General features: G+C 39.1%; 1 protein-coding gene across 6 annotated transcripts in view; it reads left to right on the forward strand.

The window, feature by feature from the left end:
• The window catches only part of LOC125455788 (uncharacterized), a 55527-nt gene extending 39410 nt beyond the window's left edge, over positions 1-16117 (forward strand). For 5 of the 6 annotated variants that reach the window (XM_048538243.2, XM_048538240.2, XM_048538245.2 and 2 more), the window contains one exon: positions 13260-16117. In XM_048538243.2, coding sequence (XP_048394200.1) covers positions 13260-13459 — 200 coding nt within the window. In that variant the 3' untranslated portion in view covers positions 13460-16117. Of the gene's footprint in view, positions 1-1698; positions 1778-13259 lie in introns of those variants that run through there. The other variant, XM_059649438.1, reaches the window with a different exon arrangement.
• The last annotated feature ends 369 nt before the right edge of the window (positions 16118-16486 follow it).

Raw genomic sequence — 16486 nt, forward strand, 5'->3', positions numbered from 1 at the left:
AGGAGTGTCCCAAATTGGAGGGAAGTAAAGTTAATAACAGGAAGTGGAAAAGGTATTACATGGTCTACAGAACAGGAGAAACAAAGACAAGCATTATGCTTCAAAGGCAGAATGATGTCAATTGGGCAAAGGGGCACTCTACCTAAAGGCAACAACATTAGCAACAAGATAGATGATCTAAAGACCCAGAAAGAAGTCAAGTGTTCTGATCTAATTGCCATTTCAGAAACTTGGCTACATCATGATCATGACTGGCTACTGAATATTTAAGGATATTGATGTTTAGGAATGACAGGCAAGAAGAGAAAAGAGATGGAATTGCCTTAATAATACAATATAGGACCAGTACAATAGCAAGGGAGAACCTCAGAACAATGCATGAAATCTGTTTGTGTGGAGCTCAAGAGGCAAGGTGCAGCAAACATTGCTTGGAGTTATTTATAGAGCACCAAATAGTCATGATAGTGGGTTGCGGTGCATTAATCAGGAAATGAGAGAAGCTTATAGCGTAGGAAGCTTGATAGATAGATAGATGGATGGATGAATGGAAATTTATTGTTACTGAGACACATTTTACTGTACTTTCACAAATATAATGCACCACAAAAACAGTGCCAAATGGGTGACCTCAGTCGGGATTTGGATCACATAAGCCAACTGAGCACTAAAAGGAAAGGGAAAGTCACCACAGTCCCACTCTTTCAATAGACAGAGGGAGAGAGAGATAACTGGTGATGGTTATAACCATGTCTCCACAGGAGGTGAGGTTGAGAAGGTGGAGCCTTCATAATAACCTCACCTGGTGTGGGAATTGAACCCATACTGTTGGCACCACTCTGCATCACAAAGCAACTGTCCAACCAACTGAGCTAACCTATCCCCCAATTACACACTAAAACTGGACAGGACAAGTTTTTGAAGTGTCTCAATTATGGTTTTCTAAAGCAGCATGTTGCAGACCCGTCTACTTTAGATCTAGTATTATGTAATAAAAAGGGACTAATTAATGATTAATTGTTATAAAAGAACCTCTCGGGGTGAGCAACCACAACATGATAGAACATTATATTGCCTTTGAATGTGAGGGAGTTAAATTTGAATAAGGGACATTAAGAGGCACTTAGCAACTGGGTCAGCTGAATTGGGAAAATACGTTAAAAGACATGACTGTACATTGGCAGTGTGCAGTCTTTAAAAAAGGACTATTGTGAACCTTTGGAATTCTGTACTGCAGAGGGCTATGGAAACTTAGTCTTTGAGTATACTTAATTTAGAGGTCGATAAATTTCTCATTGCCACTGGTATCTCAGGTTATGCAGATGGTGTGGATAAAGGCATTGAAGAGTTTGATCAGCCATTGTCACATTAAATAGAGAGGCAGGTTCAATGGCCTCAGTGGTCTATCCCTCTGTTTCTACATTCCTATGGAACAAAGGACAAGACTCAATGAGCTGAACAATTATTTTCAGCTCCAATTTGTCTTGTATAATACTATTTCAGGCTTAGTAATTCAAAATTTCATTAAGTTAACTTTATTATCAGAAAAAGGGCTATTCATTTAGAATAGTGCACTCAATTCAAATTATATTCTGAACATTTCCTAAACATTAAATTTTCAGTTAAGACGTTTATTTGACCAGCTCTATTGCTGCTATTCTATGTTTCATGACTAAAATATGTTCCTTTTCTATCTTCTAGCCATACACATCTGTATGCATAGCAAATTCTACCTACTACAATGAGAGCAGAATGCTGAGAATATTTGTAGCAGTCTGGCAATGTGTCACATCCAAAACATCTTTCTTTATTAAATGCTAGTCAATGTGTTCACTTCTAGATCTCTTATTCTTGTTTGAAATGTCCAGCAATTTCTGTTTTGTTATTTTGTCACCACGATTCATATCAAATTGTTTATATCCAACTTACAATGTGATTAAAGGGTTAATTTGCACTGGAAGAACTTACATTTTGAAAACATCTCACTGATGTGAGATAGAGAGTGAATTTATTAAGTGCCTGACCTAAAAAACCCGAGACTCACACGAGTCAGGAATCAACATGTGAGGCATGCTACCTGAATCTCTCATTATCTTTCTGTGTCATTCGAATGTGATTCTGATTGGGATTTCCCAGCTGTCTTTAGTACTACATAAAATTCTGCCAGCAGAATCCTTATATTCTTTTCAAATGTCTTGCAAAATTTTCAGCAAACCTGATCTCATGTTACAGGTTTACTTTTTCCACCTGGACAATGTTGGATGACCACTTTGCGGGCCTTTCTCTCTTCTTTCATTTTTGTAGTCATATTCAAATAGATGAAGCGACAAGGAAAACATTACTCGATGCAGTTTGTGAGGTTTGACTGCACATGAATTGCTCCTTCTAATGTTTTGACTTTTGTTATATAGAAGGTTTTTTTAGCTTCACCATTTAGATATAAGGTAAGTTAAAATGTAACTAAAGAGTAGATGAGAGGAAATTGAAGTTCTCTGCAACTGAAATAGGTGAATTAATGCTATTGTGAGGACATGAACTATCTTTGAGCTTTTTCTAAAAGTGGCCAGTCACTCATTGGTGAAATCATTCATAATTGTCACATTGATAAACTATTCCTTTTCATCCTTCTCAATGAACAGCAGCCTTTGAAATCGATAACCACACCATTCTCCTCTCATGGTTCTACTTTACTATCTTCTTGAATGGCACTATCCCTGTCTGGTTGCATTCTTATCAATGAATCATCTTTCCTTCCAGCTCCCACACCATTGCCTCTTGAGTTCCACAAAGATCTATCCTTGGAGCCGTCCTGTTTATCACTTAGATCCTGCCCCTTGGCAACATCATCCAGAAACACAAGGTCAGGTTCCACATGTACACATGATGAAAGCCAGGTCCATCTCACCGCCATCTCTTTCCATCTATCAATTGAATCAGATTTGTTTGATATCCAAAATGGATGATAAAATATTCCTTCAACTAAATGTTAGAATCTGGAATAGTATGTGCAGTTTTGGTCTCCTTAACTCGGAAATGGTATAATTGCTGAAAGGGAGTGCAGCAAAGTTTCACCAGGGTGGGCTTGTATGCTTAAGAATTTTGAAAAAATGATAGGAGATTTCATTGAAAGCTGCAAAATACTTAAAAGGACAGAATGGGTAGTTGCTAATAAGATGATTGCCCTTGATGAGGAGTCTACAACCATGGGTACAACATAAAAACAAAGACAATAGCACTTAGGATAACACAAAGAGAAATTTCTTTACTCAGAGGCTTGTCAAGTTTTGGAATTCTCTACTCCAAGGGGCTAAACAAGCTGAACCTTTGAGAATGTTTAAAGCACAGATTGATTGATTTCTGTTTACAGTGACATAAAGAGTTATACAAATAAAGAGTTATGCAAAAGGTATTGAAGTGTTTGATTAGCCATGATAGTATTAAGTCATTTTTCAGACTTAATGGGCTACTTGGCCTGCTCCTGTTCCTATTTTCCTATGAAAGCCAAGGCTATAGTCTAAAGCCTTAATGCACAATTACAATTTAATTCTGATTTAAAGTAAATCAGTATTTCATCCTCCTCACATATTCAAAGAATCCCTACAGTGTGGATGCAAGCCATTTGACCCATCAAGTCCACATCACCCCTCTGAACAGCAACCCAGCCAGACCCCTACCCTATCCTTGTAACTCTGCTTTTCCCATGGCCAATCCACCTAACTTGCACATCTTTGGACTGTGGGAGGAAACTGAAGCACCCAGAGGAAACTCACACGACATGGGGAGAATGAGCAAGCTCCTCGCAGACAGTCACCAGAGGCTGGAATAAAAGAAAGGTCTCAGGTGCTGTGAGGCAGCAGTGCTGACCAGTGCCACCCTTACTAACAAGTTGTTTGAATTCTATTATCTCAAAAGCAATAGTAAATTAAAGAGGATGGTCAAAGACAGTTCAGATCTATTTTCGCTTACCCAACTTCAAACACCTATCAGGCAGCATCCAAAACATCAAATCCAGAAGGGTTCTATAATTGGGAACAATCAGATTTTTCTGAAGAAGAGTCCAGACCCAAAATTTTCTGCTCCTCTGATGCTCCCTGGCCTGCTGTGTTCCTCCAGCTCCAAGATGAGTTATCTCTGGCTCCAGCATCTGTTGTTCCTGCTATCTCTGGGCATAGTTCAACAATCTTGCTACAGTCTAAACTTCCACAAACAATGGATGGATTTACAAGGGAGCAGCACTTGCTGTCATGTGTTGAGCTCAACTACATCACAAATTGTTTGTTCTAGTGCTTTGACCTTTGTAAGTGAGAAGATTTTTCTAACTTGAGATTAAACTGAATAATGTAAAACTTAAGTAAATGTGAAGGTGAAATTCACAAGGACGTTGGAGAAATCAAACCAATTTATCCTAGCCACAGTTTTCACCCCTTTCCCTGGTAAATCTGTGGCTGAATTAGATCATTCATAATTTTTGTTTCCTATTTGACACTGAAATTCATTTTCAAACTCTTATACTCTTAAACACCAAGACTACATACTTCTACCTCCTTAAAACCATCAGCCTACTGCCCTTTCCTCAGCTCATCAGCTTCATCCTTGTCCTTGTTTCAGTAGGCTTGACTACAATGTGATAATACAAATCAATGAACTGTGTATTCTGGAAATGTGAAAAAGACTGCAAATTTCTGGAGAAACTCAACAGTTCCAGTGGCATCCGTGGAGAAAAAGCAGTCTACAGACCCTTTCTTAGAACTGATAACAGCTGGAAAAGGTTGTGTAAGCACAATAGACAGAGGCTGGGAAGTAGAGAGATTGCTGGCTAGGTATCCCCTTTGAGGAAAATCTATGTTCTGTCCACAAAAATAACCCTGATTTTCCAGTTGCCTGCCACTTTAACACACCACTGTGGTCTCTGGTCAACATTTCTACCTCAGGCCTGCTGCACTGCTCCAGCAAGGCCAGCAAGGCACAGTGCAAGCTGGAAGAACAGTGTCTTATTTTCTGCTTTGCGGTTTCTGTATCTTTCAGGATTTATTGGATTCAATAATTTTAGAACTTTAATACTTTCTTCTACATCCTTTACACATTTCCACACCCAAAATCCTGTCATGACAATGACCTAGCTTCAACACAGCTAACTTATTTTCACGTACTAATGGTCACTATTACCAACTCTTCTTTCTTGCTAGCATAGTATCATCCATCAGTAATCAACAATGCCTCAACTTATCAATTCTGAGCTAAACCATTGAATCCTTTCAATAAATATAATTCTACCAAGAAGAAATTCCAAAATAATTAGCCTCGATATTTTCTAATCTGGATGCTTAGTCAGAATTTCACTTTCAATTAATAACAAAATTTTAGCAATGATGCTTCCAAGTCAGTCAGCTTAAAAAAAACAAATTAAATACAAAGTACAAATACAAATATGAAACAAGATCTCAATCAAGATTGGATATTTTTGTTACCATCTGATATTAGAAAAAGGTTAAAGTGTTCAGTAAATTCTCACTAGAAACAAAAATACTTCATTGTAACCATTCGTGGAACTCTAATCAAATTCACAATAAAGATTAAATTTTGATGTTTTAGTTAATCACTTAAGACACTGGTTTGATTAGATTAGATTCCCTACAGCGTGGAAACAGGCCCTTCAGCCCAACAAGTCCACACCGCCCCTCGAAGCATCCCCCTATAACCTCCACACCCCTGAACACTATGGGCAATTTAGCATGGCCAATCCACCCAACCTGCACATCTTTGGACTGTGGGAGGAAACCGGAGCACCCGGAGGAAACCCACGCAGACACGGGGAGAATTTGCAAACTCCACACAGACAGTCGCCCGAAGCGGGAATTGAACACAGGTCCGTGGTGCTGTGAGGCTGCAGTGCTAATCACTGAGCCACCGTGTTTGTTTGTGGTTCTGTAATGTCATTACTTACGTTGGGTATCCTAGTTGTAGGGATGTATATTACACATGCCTTTTCAAAGCATCTTCTTTTCAAAGTTACCTTGTAAAGTTTCATACACAAGCTGTTTGTTACTGATCACAGTTCCTTTCTGGATCTAATATTTCAAATGTTGCCTACACTGAGTGTGAACCTGTTGTGTGTGAAAATAGATCTCAACTGTCTTCATCCCTCCTTGTTAAATCACTTCTGTGCTATTGAGATGATGGAATTCTAACCTCTTGTTAGCAACATGACAGGGAATTGTGAGGATGAAATTTTTTTCTGAAAACAAACTAAAATGCTAATAGTGCATAACATGTAATAAAACCATTTTGTGAAAGGAGTGGCTTGAAAGGAAGCTCGTTAGAATTATATTTAAATATGAGGTAAGCTTACAGCATGCAATTTGAATAACTTTTAAAAAGAAATAATATTATGCTGACAATTGATTTTCATTTGGTATTCACTACTCCACAGGGGTACTTTGCTCCAAACTAATCTATTTTGCTCTCTCAGGGGTAACATTACTCTTTGTTTGTCATTTTATTTCCTCGTTCTGCCTTTTGCTTTCTTTCTGTTTGAAAGGGCCTCTGGTGCTAACCGTCCAGATGTGTGCATCTTTCTTTCTAGCGCCTGGTCAACACAACACCTTTCTGCAATTAATTTTTGTCTGTAACTGTGCTCATGGCTCAGCATGTCATTTTAAAAAGCAAGTTGTTTTTATAATGGAAGCCAGTCCAGATGGCCTTGAGCTAATATCCCAGCCATAATCTCACAATGCCTGCACTAAATTCAATATCATTATTCATGCAAAATAAACTGCTGAGCATTAAATTTATTTTATCTTGCTATGTGAAAGCTCCATACTTCTCCCACAAGTTGTGCTAACTGCTATAATTTCCAGAGTCTGAATTTTCATTGCGAAGTAATTTCTTCCATTGTTCTTGTTGGTTTACATGTGTGTAATCATACATTTTAAGCACAGAAGCTTTTTATGAAGTATTTTATTTTCCTTCTCAATGTTTTAAATGCTGTGGTTAAACAATATTGTCAGAGTGCAAGATTGGCTTCGAAAGAACTAAGTTACTGTCATTAGTTATTTGTAGGATGCATTTTGGGCCTCTTAGGGTCTCTTGCTGGCTATAACCTGATGAGAGTTCTTCTGAAGCTTATCAAGGAGTTAATGGATGGAATGTTTGAGGTAACCAGTTGACTCCCTTAAACATACTCTACTCAATGAGGCGTGGAGTGAAATTTTTAACTACATTGTCATTTACAGGACGTTGCCATGAATATGCAAATAAAGTCAAATAGTGTAGCGCCAAAGATAAGTTTTAAGAACATATGAAATAGACGTTGTATAATGGCATATATTCCAGAACAGACAGGGCTGTGCCTTTAAGACAGTTACCTGATATCACAAGATATGACATTTGGAATTAAAGGTACCCACCTCAATTTTAATCATCCTATCTGTCTAATGCAGTCTGTATGGAATCAATGTACAGTAACATCAGAAAGCATAGAACCAGAGTAGATGTTTAGGTCTATGATATTATAATTTTGTAAGTAGTTGATATTATAAAAAAATTCCAAGATATCCAACTCAACAGAACATAGAACATAGAACATTACAGCACAGTACAGCCCCTTCAGCCCTCGATGTAGTGCCGACCTGTCATACCGATCTCAAGCCCATCTAACCTACACTATTCCATGTACGTCCATATGCTTGTCCAATGACGACTTAAATGTACCTAAAGTTGGTGAATCTACTACCGTTCCAGGCAAAGCATTCCATTCCCTTACTACTCTCTGAGTAAAGAAACTACCTCTGACATCTGTCCTATATCTTTCACCCCTCAATTTAAAGCTATGCCCCCTCGTGCTCGCCGTCACCATCCTAGGAAAAAGACTCTCCCTATCCACCCTATCTAACCCTCTGATTAGTTTATATGTTTCAATTAAGTCACCTCTCAACCTTCTTCTCTCTAATGAAAACAGCCTCAAGTCCCTCAGCCTTTCCTCGTAAGACCTTCCCTCCATACCAGGCAACATCCTAGTAAATCTCCTCTGCACCCTTTCCAAAACTTCCACATCCTTCTTATAATGCGGTGACCAGAACTGTACACAATACTCCAAGTGCGGCCGCACCAGAGTTTTGTACAGCTTCACCATAACCTCTTGGTTCCGGAACCCGATCCCTCTATTAAGAAAAGCTAAAACACTGTATGCCTTCTTAACAGCCCTGTCAACCTGGGTGGCAACTTTCAAGGATCTGTGTACATGGACACTGAGATCTCTCTGCTCATCTACACTGCTAAGAATCTTACCATTAGCCCTATACTTTGCCTTCCGGTTACTCCTACCAAAGTGCATCAACTCACACTTGTCTGCATTAAACTCCATTTGCCACCTCTCAGCCCGGCTCTGCAGCTTATCTATGTCTCTCTGCAACCTACAGCATCCTTCGTCACTATCCACAACTCCACCGACCTTAGTGTCGTCTGCAAATTTACTAACCCATCCTTCTACGCTCTCATTCAGGTCATTTATAAAAATGACAATCAGCAGTGGACCCAACACCGACCCTTGCAGTACACCACAAGTAACTGGTCTCCAGGATGAACATTTCCCATCAACTACCACCCCCTGTCTTCTTTCAGCAAGCCAATTTCCAATCCAAACTGTTATTATCTCCCACAATTCCATTCCTCCACATTTTGTACAATAGCCTATTGTGGGGAACCTTATCAAACGCCTTGCTGAAATCCATATACACCACATCAACCGGTTTACTCTCATCTACCTGTTTGGTCACCTTCTCAAAGAACTCAATAAGGTTTGTGAGGCACGACCTTCCCTTCACAAAACCATGCTGACTATCCCTAATCAATTTATTCTTTTCTAGATGATTATAAATCCTATCCCTTATAACATTTTCCAACACTTTGCCAACAACTGAGGTAAGGCTCACTGGTCTATAATTACCAGGGTTGTCTCTACTCCCCTTCTTGAACAGGGGAACCACATTTGCTATCCTCCAGTCATCTGGCGCTATTCCTGTAGACAATGACGAGTTAAAGATCAATGCCAAAGGCTCGGCAATCTCCTCCCTGGCTTCCTAGAGGATCCAAGGTTAAATCCCATCCGGCCCAGGGGACTTATCTATCTTCACTTTCTGAAGGATTTCTAATACCTCTTCCTTCTGAACCTCAATCCCACCTAGTCTAGTAGCCTGTATCTCAGTATTCTCCTCGACAACATTGTCATTTTCTAGAGTGAATACTGTTGAAAAATATTCATTTAGCGCTTCCCCTATCTCACCTGACTCCACCACAACTTACCACTAGTATCCTTGATTGGGCCTAATCTTACTTTCTTCATTCTTTTATTCCTTAAATACCTATAGAAAGCCTTAGGGTTTACCCTGATCGTATCCGCCAACAACTTCTCATGACTGCAAGTGAAATATGTTACATAGATTAACATGAATAGCAGACCACCAACAACATTATGTTGGCAGTACTAAAAGCTACTTGCATTCTACTCGCGCACATCCCAGATGTCCACATTCTTCAAGGACCGCAACTTTACCCCCACAGTGGTCGAGAACGCCCTTGACCGCGTCGCCCGCATTTCCTGCAACACATCCCTCACACCCTGCCCCCGCCACAACCGCCCAGCAAGCATCCCCCTCGTTCTCACACACCACCCCACCAACCTCCGGATACAACGCATCATCGTCCAACACTTCCGCCATCTACAATCCGACCCCACCACCCAAGACATTTTTCCATCCCCACCCTTGTCTGCTTTCTGGAGAGCCCACTCTCTCCGTGACTCCCTTGTCCGCTCCACACTCCCCTCTGACCCCACCACACCCGGCACCTTCCCCTGCAACTGCAGGAAATGCTACACTTGCCCCCACACCTCCTCCCTCACCCCCATCCCAGGCCCCAAGATGACTTTCCACATTAAGCAGATATTCACCTGCACATCTGCCAATGTGGTATACTGTATCCACTGTCCCATTGCGGCTTCCTCTACACTGGGGAAACCAAGTGGAAGCTTGGGGACCGCTTTGCAGAAGACATCCTCTCAGTTCGCAATAAAAAACTGCACCTCCCAGTCACAAACCATTTTAACTCCCCCTCCCATTCCTTAGACGACATGTCCATCATGGGCCTCCTGCAGTGCCACAATGATGCCACCCAAAGGTTGCAGGAACAGCAACTCATATTCCACTTGGGACCCCTGCAGCCCAATGGTATCAATGTGGACTTCACAAGCTTCAAAATCTCTCCTTCCCCCACTGCATCCCAAAACCAGCCCAGCTTGTCCCTGCCTCCCTGACCTGTTCTTCCTGTCAACTATCCCGTCCTCCCACCTCAAGCTGCATCTCCATTTCCTACGCATTAACCTCATCCCAGCTCCTTGACCTGTCTGTCCTCCCTGGACTGACCTATCCCCTCCCTACCTCCCCACCTATACTCTCCTCTCCACCTATCTTCTTTTCTCTCCATCTTCGGTCTGCCTCCACCTCTATCTGTATTTATTCCAGAACCCTCTCCCCAGCCCCTCTCTGATGAAGGATCTAGGCCCGAAACGTCAGCTTTTGTGCTCCTGAGATGCTGCTTGGCCTGCTGTGTTCATCCAGCTTCACACTTTGTTATCTTGTAAAAAAATGAGTCTGGGGAATTAATAATGGAGGATAAAGTGTTGGCAGAGGAATTGCACACATATTTTGCATCAGTTTTCACTAGAGACTAAACAAGTCACACCTGAAAATAGCTGTGAATTAGGAATTTAAATGGAGGGAGGAACTGAAGATAATTACAATTACTAGGAAAGTAGTACTGAGTAAATTGTTGGAACTGCAAAATGAACAGTCCTCAGGTCCTGTTGGATTTCGTCCTAGGATCTTAAATGTAATAATGAAACAGTTGATGCGTTGGTTCTAAACTTCTAAAACTCGTTAGATTTGTGGAAGTCTCCTTTGGATTGGAAAATTACTAATGTAATTCCTCTATTCAACAAGGAGGAAGGCAGAAAGCAGGAAATTATCAGCCTATTAGCTTAACATTTGGTCACAGGGAGAATGTTCGAAGCTATTATTAAGGATGGTATAAGAGGGCCCCTGGATAAGCTAAAAGTAATCAGGCAGAGCCAACATTGTTTATCCAAGCTCAATCATATTTAACTAATTTATTAGTATACTTTGAAGAAGTAACTCGTGCTGTAGATAAAAGGGAACCAGGGAATGTATCACATATTGATTCCCATAACGTATTTGCTAAGATGCAATGTCAAAGGTTATTGCAGAAAATAAAAGCTCATAGTCTGGAGAGTAACAAATTGGCATGCACAGAATGTTGGCTAGCTAACAGGAAGCAGAGAGTAGGAAGAAAGGGTCTTTTTCAGTTTGGCAGGATGTCATGAATGTCAACCCCACAGGAGTTAGTGCTAGGACCTCAACTATAATTTATATAAATGATTTTTATGAAGAAATTGAAGGATTGTAGCTAAATATGCTAATGACACAAAGATAAGTTGAAATGTGAGTTGTGAAGAGGACACGAGGAGCCTAGAAAGAGATATAGATCGGTGAAGTGAGTGGGCAAAGAAGTGTCAAATGGAGTACAATGTGGAAAAATGTGAATTGACCATTTTGTCAGAAGGAGTGAAAAAGAAGCATATGATCTAAATGGTGAGAAGGTGCAGAGAGATCTGGTTATTGTAGTGAATGAATCACAGAAGGTTAGTATGCAGGTTAAACAAGAAATCAGGGAAGTAAATTTTATTGTGAGGGGAATTGAATGTAAGAGTATGGAAGTTATACTTCAGTTATACAGGGAATTTGTGAGATTACATCTGGAATATTGTGTGTAGTACTGGTCACAGTATTCACGGAAGGATCTTAATGCTTTTGAAGCAGTTTACTGTAAGTTTATTAGACTAATATCTGGAATGAGAGGAGTGGATTGCTTTTTGAGGAAAGGCTAGAGAGGCTAAATCTGTATCCGCTGGAGTTTAAAAGAGTCAGAGGTGATTTAAACTGTAACGTATTGGATCCTATGGGGAATTGATTGGGTGGATGTTGAAAGCATATTTCCTCTTGTCGGAGAATCTGGAACCAGGGGGTCTCATTTTAGTAATAAAGAGTCACCCATTTAAAACTAAGATGAAGTAACATTTTTTTCTGTCAGTTATGAGTTTTTGGAACTCCCTTCCTCAAGATGCAATGGATGAAAAATCTTTAAATATTTTTACAGCACTGATAGATAGATTTTTCATTACCAATGGGTTGAAACATTATCTGGGATATGCAGGAATGTTGACTTGAGATTAAAAACAGATCAGCCAGGATCTTATCGAATGGCTGACTAGGCTCAAAGGCCCAAGAGACCCAGTCCTGTTCTGCATTCATGTGTCAACCATTGCTTTTATTAAATTACAATAGTGGGTACAATTTTAAAGTAGTTCATTGGCTGAGATAATGCAAGGTGTTATATAAAGAAAAGTCACTTCTATTATCTGCAAAGAAAAGGGAATTCTCAATCTCGTAGACAGTGTCATCAAAAGAACACTTCAAAATTGTAGGACTAGCTAATGACAGACTTTGAGTAAATAAGTGGGAGATGCCTGACACTGACACCGAACAAACTGTTTAAGTAAAGAGATTGGAATATACAGGAAAGGAGATATGCGTTAATTATTTAGCATATTGATGTATTGCAGAGGTGTTATGAAGGAATTCCATCCCTGAGAGCAGACTTTTAATTCCACGAGTATGCACAAAAAGTGGCACAATTCATTGTATTGCTGTACTACGTTCCATGGCTCAGCATTACTGTGATGTTTAATGGGAATTGATGAAGCATATTTAATAATCATGTTGAAATTGTGTGCAATTGATCAATGTTATCAAAGTAGCTACAGTGCAATAATATTTGCCACGACACAGTTATGGGAGAGAGAAGAAGACACGGGAGGTGAAGTCAGACTGCCTGTTAGGTTTCCAGTTAACTTTAAAACCAAAAGAGAAAATTAGAATTAATATTATTAAACTGACTATTCTGAGCTCATAAGCCTGGTTCAAATCAATCATTGAATTCAGTTAGTCTCCAGTTCCTCATTGCCTGCTATCAAAGTGTTAGCTTAGAGACATGTAAACTGACGCAATAATACATATTCTGATCATGACTTCTTTTGCTAAGATGCATTATTTTTTGAAATTTGAAGACTGTTGTAATGATATAAAAGGATATAATGTTGAATTTTTGTGTTCTATTTGTATTTTTATCAGCTAACAGCAATAATCCCCATTTGCCGGCAATGCTTCTTAAATTATCGATCATCGTTTTGCTGAGTCTGGTGATCGCATTGCTCTATCATAGCAAGTCAGCAACAGTTATCGCTGATCAGCTTCAGTCAACACTCAACAATGTTTTCATGGAAATGAAGAATCTGACGTTCAGCTGGTTGACTCAGAGTAGGAAAAATTAAGATATTCATGAATGACATTGGCATCAGAGAAACTTTGTTTGAAAGGATTCTTAATGATCTTCGAGTACAAATACAAAGATGTCTACTGCAAGCAACCATTGAACAACAATTGGCAGTGGCTTGAAAGATTCAACCACAGGAGAAAGTAATCAGAGCAAAATACCACCTTCAAGCAAAAATAATGAGCTTCGAAAGCGCTGCTTTAAATTGCTGTCGTTATCAAAATTTTGTGATTTGCTTGAATATCAATCCATTAGCTATGTTCAGCATTACAAATTGAGTTGACTGCACTGGTAAGCAATAGCTTCAGTGAAAACAGTGACTTGAAGTAAAAACCTTTCATTACAATATATGGAGAGATGGAAGGTTCCTACCTGCCTGCTTACCAAATAGCCAGCAGCAAGTTATTGCCTCAATCACTTTATTTCAACCATTTAACTTGGGTTGGCAAAAAACGTTTATTTGTAATCGGTTCTTTTCAATGTTAGTTTCAAATATCTATCAAAAAATCAAAGTTATTCCTCCCACTCCTACCAATTTGTACTACTTCTGCAAATCCAAAGATTATTCATTTTGTTCTTTATGAAATGTTCTAACTTGCATTGACCACCCGTTCCAGCTTTGTGCCCTAAGTAACCAGATTCACTGATTTTCTTAACATTCAAAATGTAGATTACTCTTGAATGTAGAGGAACTTCAATGGAGGGAATTACTGAAAACAACACAGGGCACAATATAAACAACAAATAAATAATGCAGGAGCTGAAAATCAGAAACTGAAACATAAAATGCTGGAAATGTTTTGTGGGTTGGGCAGTTTCCGTGGAGAGAAAATAGATGAGATCTTTAATTGTTCAAACTGACCTACTTCCACAGTTCAAATGTTGCCCAAAGCTTCAGGTCAATGATCTTTGGTCAAGACTAGAAAGTTTAATGTTTTTTTTTCAGTTAGTACAAAGCTAAGGGAAGTGGTGATGGAAATTTGGGGTGTGTGTAAGGGTCGGGAGAGGGGGTGTTGTGGAGGGGAAGGAAACAAAAAAGAAGGTAGAAGTTTTTGAGAGATTAATACTAGAGCAAAATATGGTTGAAAGTCTCGCAGAAAATGCTTGAAAACCCAACAGGGTTGGCAGTACCTACAAACAGAGTAAATGTTTTAGATCAACCTTTGTCAGATTTCCAACGTTTTCCATTTTTATTAATAATTAATTGACAACACAGTAATTGTGCAAGTTAAAAGTTGGAGGGTATGTAGTGGTGGAAAATGAGACAATTAAAGAAATTAGTACAGAAATTGATGGAAAAACTCATTAGCTGTGGCAGCATCTGTGGAGAGAAAGCAGAGTTAACATTTCAGGTCCAGTGATCCTTGTTCAGGTTCTGAACCCAAAACATCAACACGGTTTTATCTTCGCAGATGTTGCCAGCTCTACTGAATTTCTCCAGCAGTTCCTATTTTTGTTTCAGATTTACAGCATCCACGCTTGTTTCATTAGGGCAGCATAATGGCTCAGTGGTTAGCACTACTGCCTCACAGCGACGAGGACGCAGGTTCAATTCCTGCCTTGGGTGGCTGTCTGTGTAGCATTTGCACCAGGTGCTCTGGTTTCTCCCACAGTCCAAAGAAGTGCAAGTTATGTGGATTGGCCATGCTAAATTACCCATAGTGTCAAGGGATGTGTAAGTTAGGTGGGTTAGCCATGGAAAATGCAGGGTTACACGGATAGGATAGGAGGGTGAGTCTTTTTGGAATGCTGTTCAGAGTCAGAGTGGACTTGTTGAGCCAAACAGCCTGTTTCCACACTGTAGAGATTCTATGAACAAACTAGATCAAGGAGTTGTAAATGACAGAAACAAATCTATTACTTCTCCAACTTCCCAAAATAAAATCTGGGAACAGTAATTGTCAATGTAAATACTGATATTTGTTTGATACAGCATCTCAAGCTATTTTTCTCAGATTGACAGGAATTGCAACATTTCTCTGCAATGTGTACATAAGAAAAGCAAATCTGTCTTCAGTGCTGTTTTAGCATGTGCCTGTATTTGGGCAGAAATGTAATATGAACCACAAGAGACTGAGACTGAGACTTCGAGCTTTTGCCTTGGTTTCTTCCAGGAATCCTTTTTTAATGGGTGACTACTGAAATAAGATTTGTCATGCTGAGAGCCATGGCTTTGGGATAAAACATTTACTGGAATAGCTAATTATCAGATAACAGATTGAATGGAAAAAGGACCAAAATCATTATTAATTCGAGAAAACTACAGTTTGCTGTTATAATTGAGCTTTAAAAAGCATTAATTATAATAGTAAATGGGAAATTTACAAATTTCTACTGGACCCTTAAGAAATGAATTGCAATGTTCTGCAGTTGAAACCAGATAAATTCTCTGAATTTTAAGTTATTGCCTCAATTATGTATTCACATATTTGGTGGAAAGTGTACTGTGTTGTACATTTTAAGCATCTTCTAGCCTTTTTCAAAGCTACATCTACCTATTAAAAGGCAGTACGCGTATGATCCCCATTCCATAAAACTAAGAGCTTAGAAATAACTTTATTTTATCATGCAGAACTCATTGTAAATTGCTTTTCAGTAAGCATTAGGCCCTTTAAAAATGCATAACATTTTGAATGTAATATAAATAAAAGAGGAAACTGTGGTTTAAAATTCATAATAATTTAGTCAATTTATCAAAATAGAGATATAATGTTGAATTTAGAGCATAAAGTTTTCAAAAATTTGCATTTTTAAATTCTACTTCCTTTAACTTGGCTCCATTTGAAACTGCAAAAGCATTTAATTGCCTCCATTGGATTTTATGATTTTATCCTAACCATTTTTCATTTAAAAGTTATCATATATTATAGTTATCACTGGTTTCTGGTTGTTCACAGTCTCTAAAGGGAAGTCTTCTACAAATTGTGTCTGTGGTTCATTTTAGAACCAATATTAATAAAGTTGCGAAGCTGTCCAACTGTGACAACTTTTATTTCCAGTTGCCTAGATACATGTCGTTCGAGTT

The sequence above is a fragment of the Stegostoma tigrinum genome, chromosome 10, assembly GCF_030684315.1.
Source record: "Stegostoma tigrinum isolate sSteTig4 chromosome 10, sSteTig4.hap1, whole genome shotgun sequence".
Lineage (NCBI taxonomy): Eukaryota > Metazoa > Chordata > Chondrichthyes > Orectolobiformes > Stegostomatidae > Stegostoma > Stegostoma tigrinum.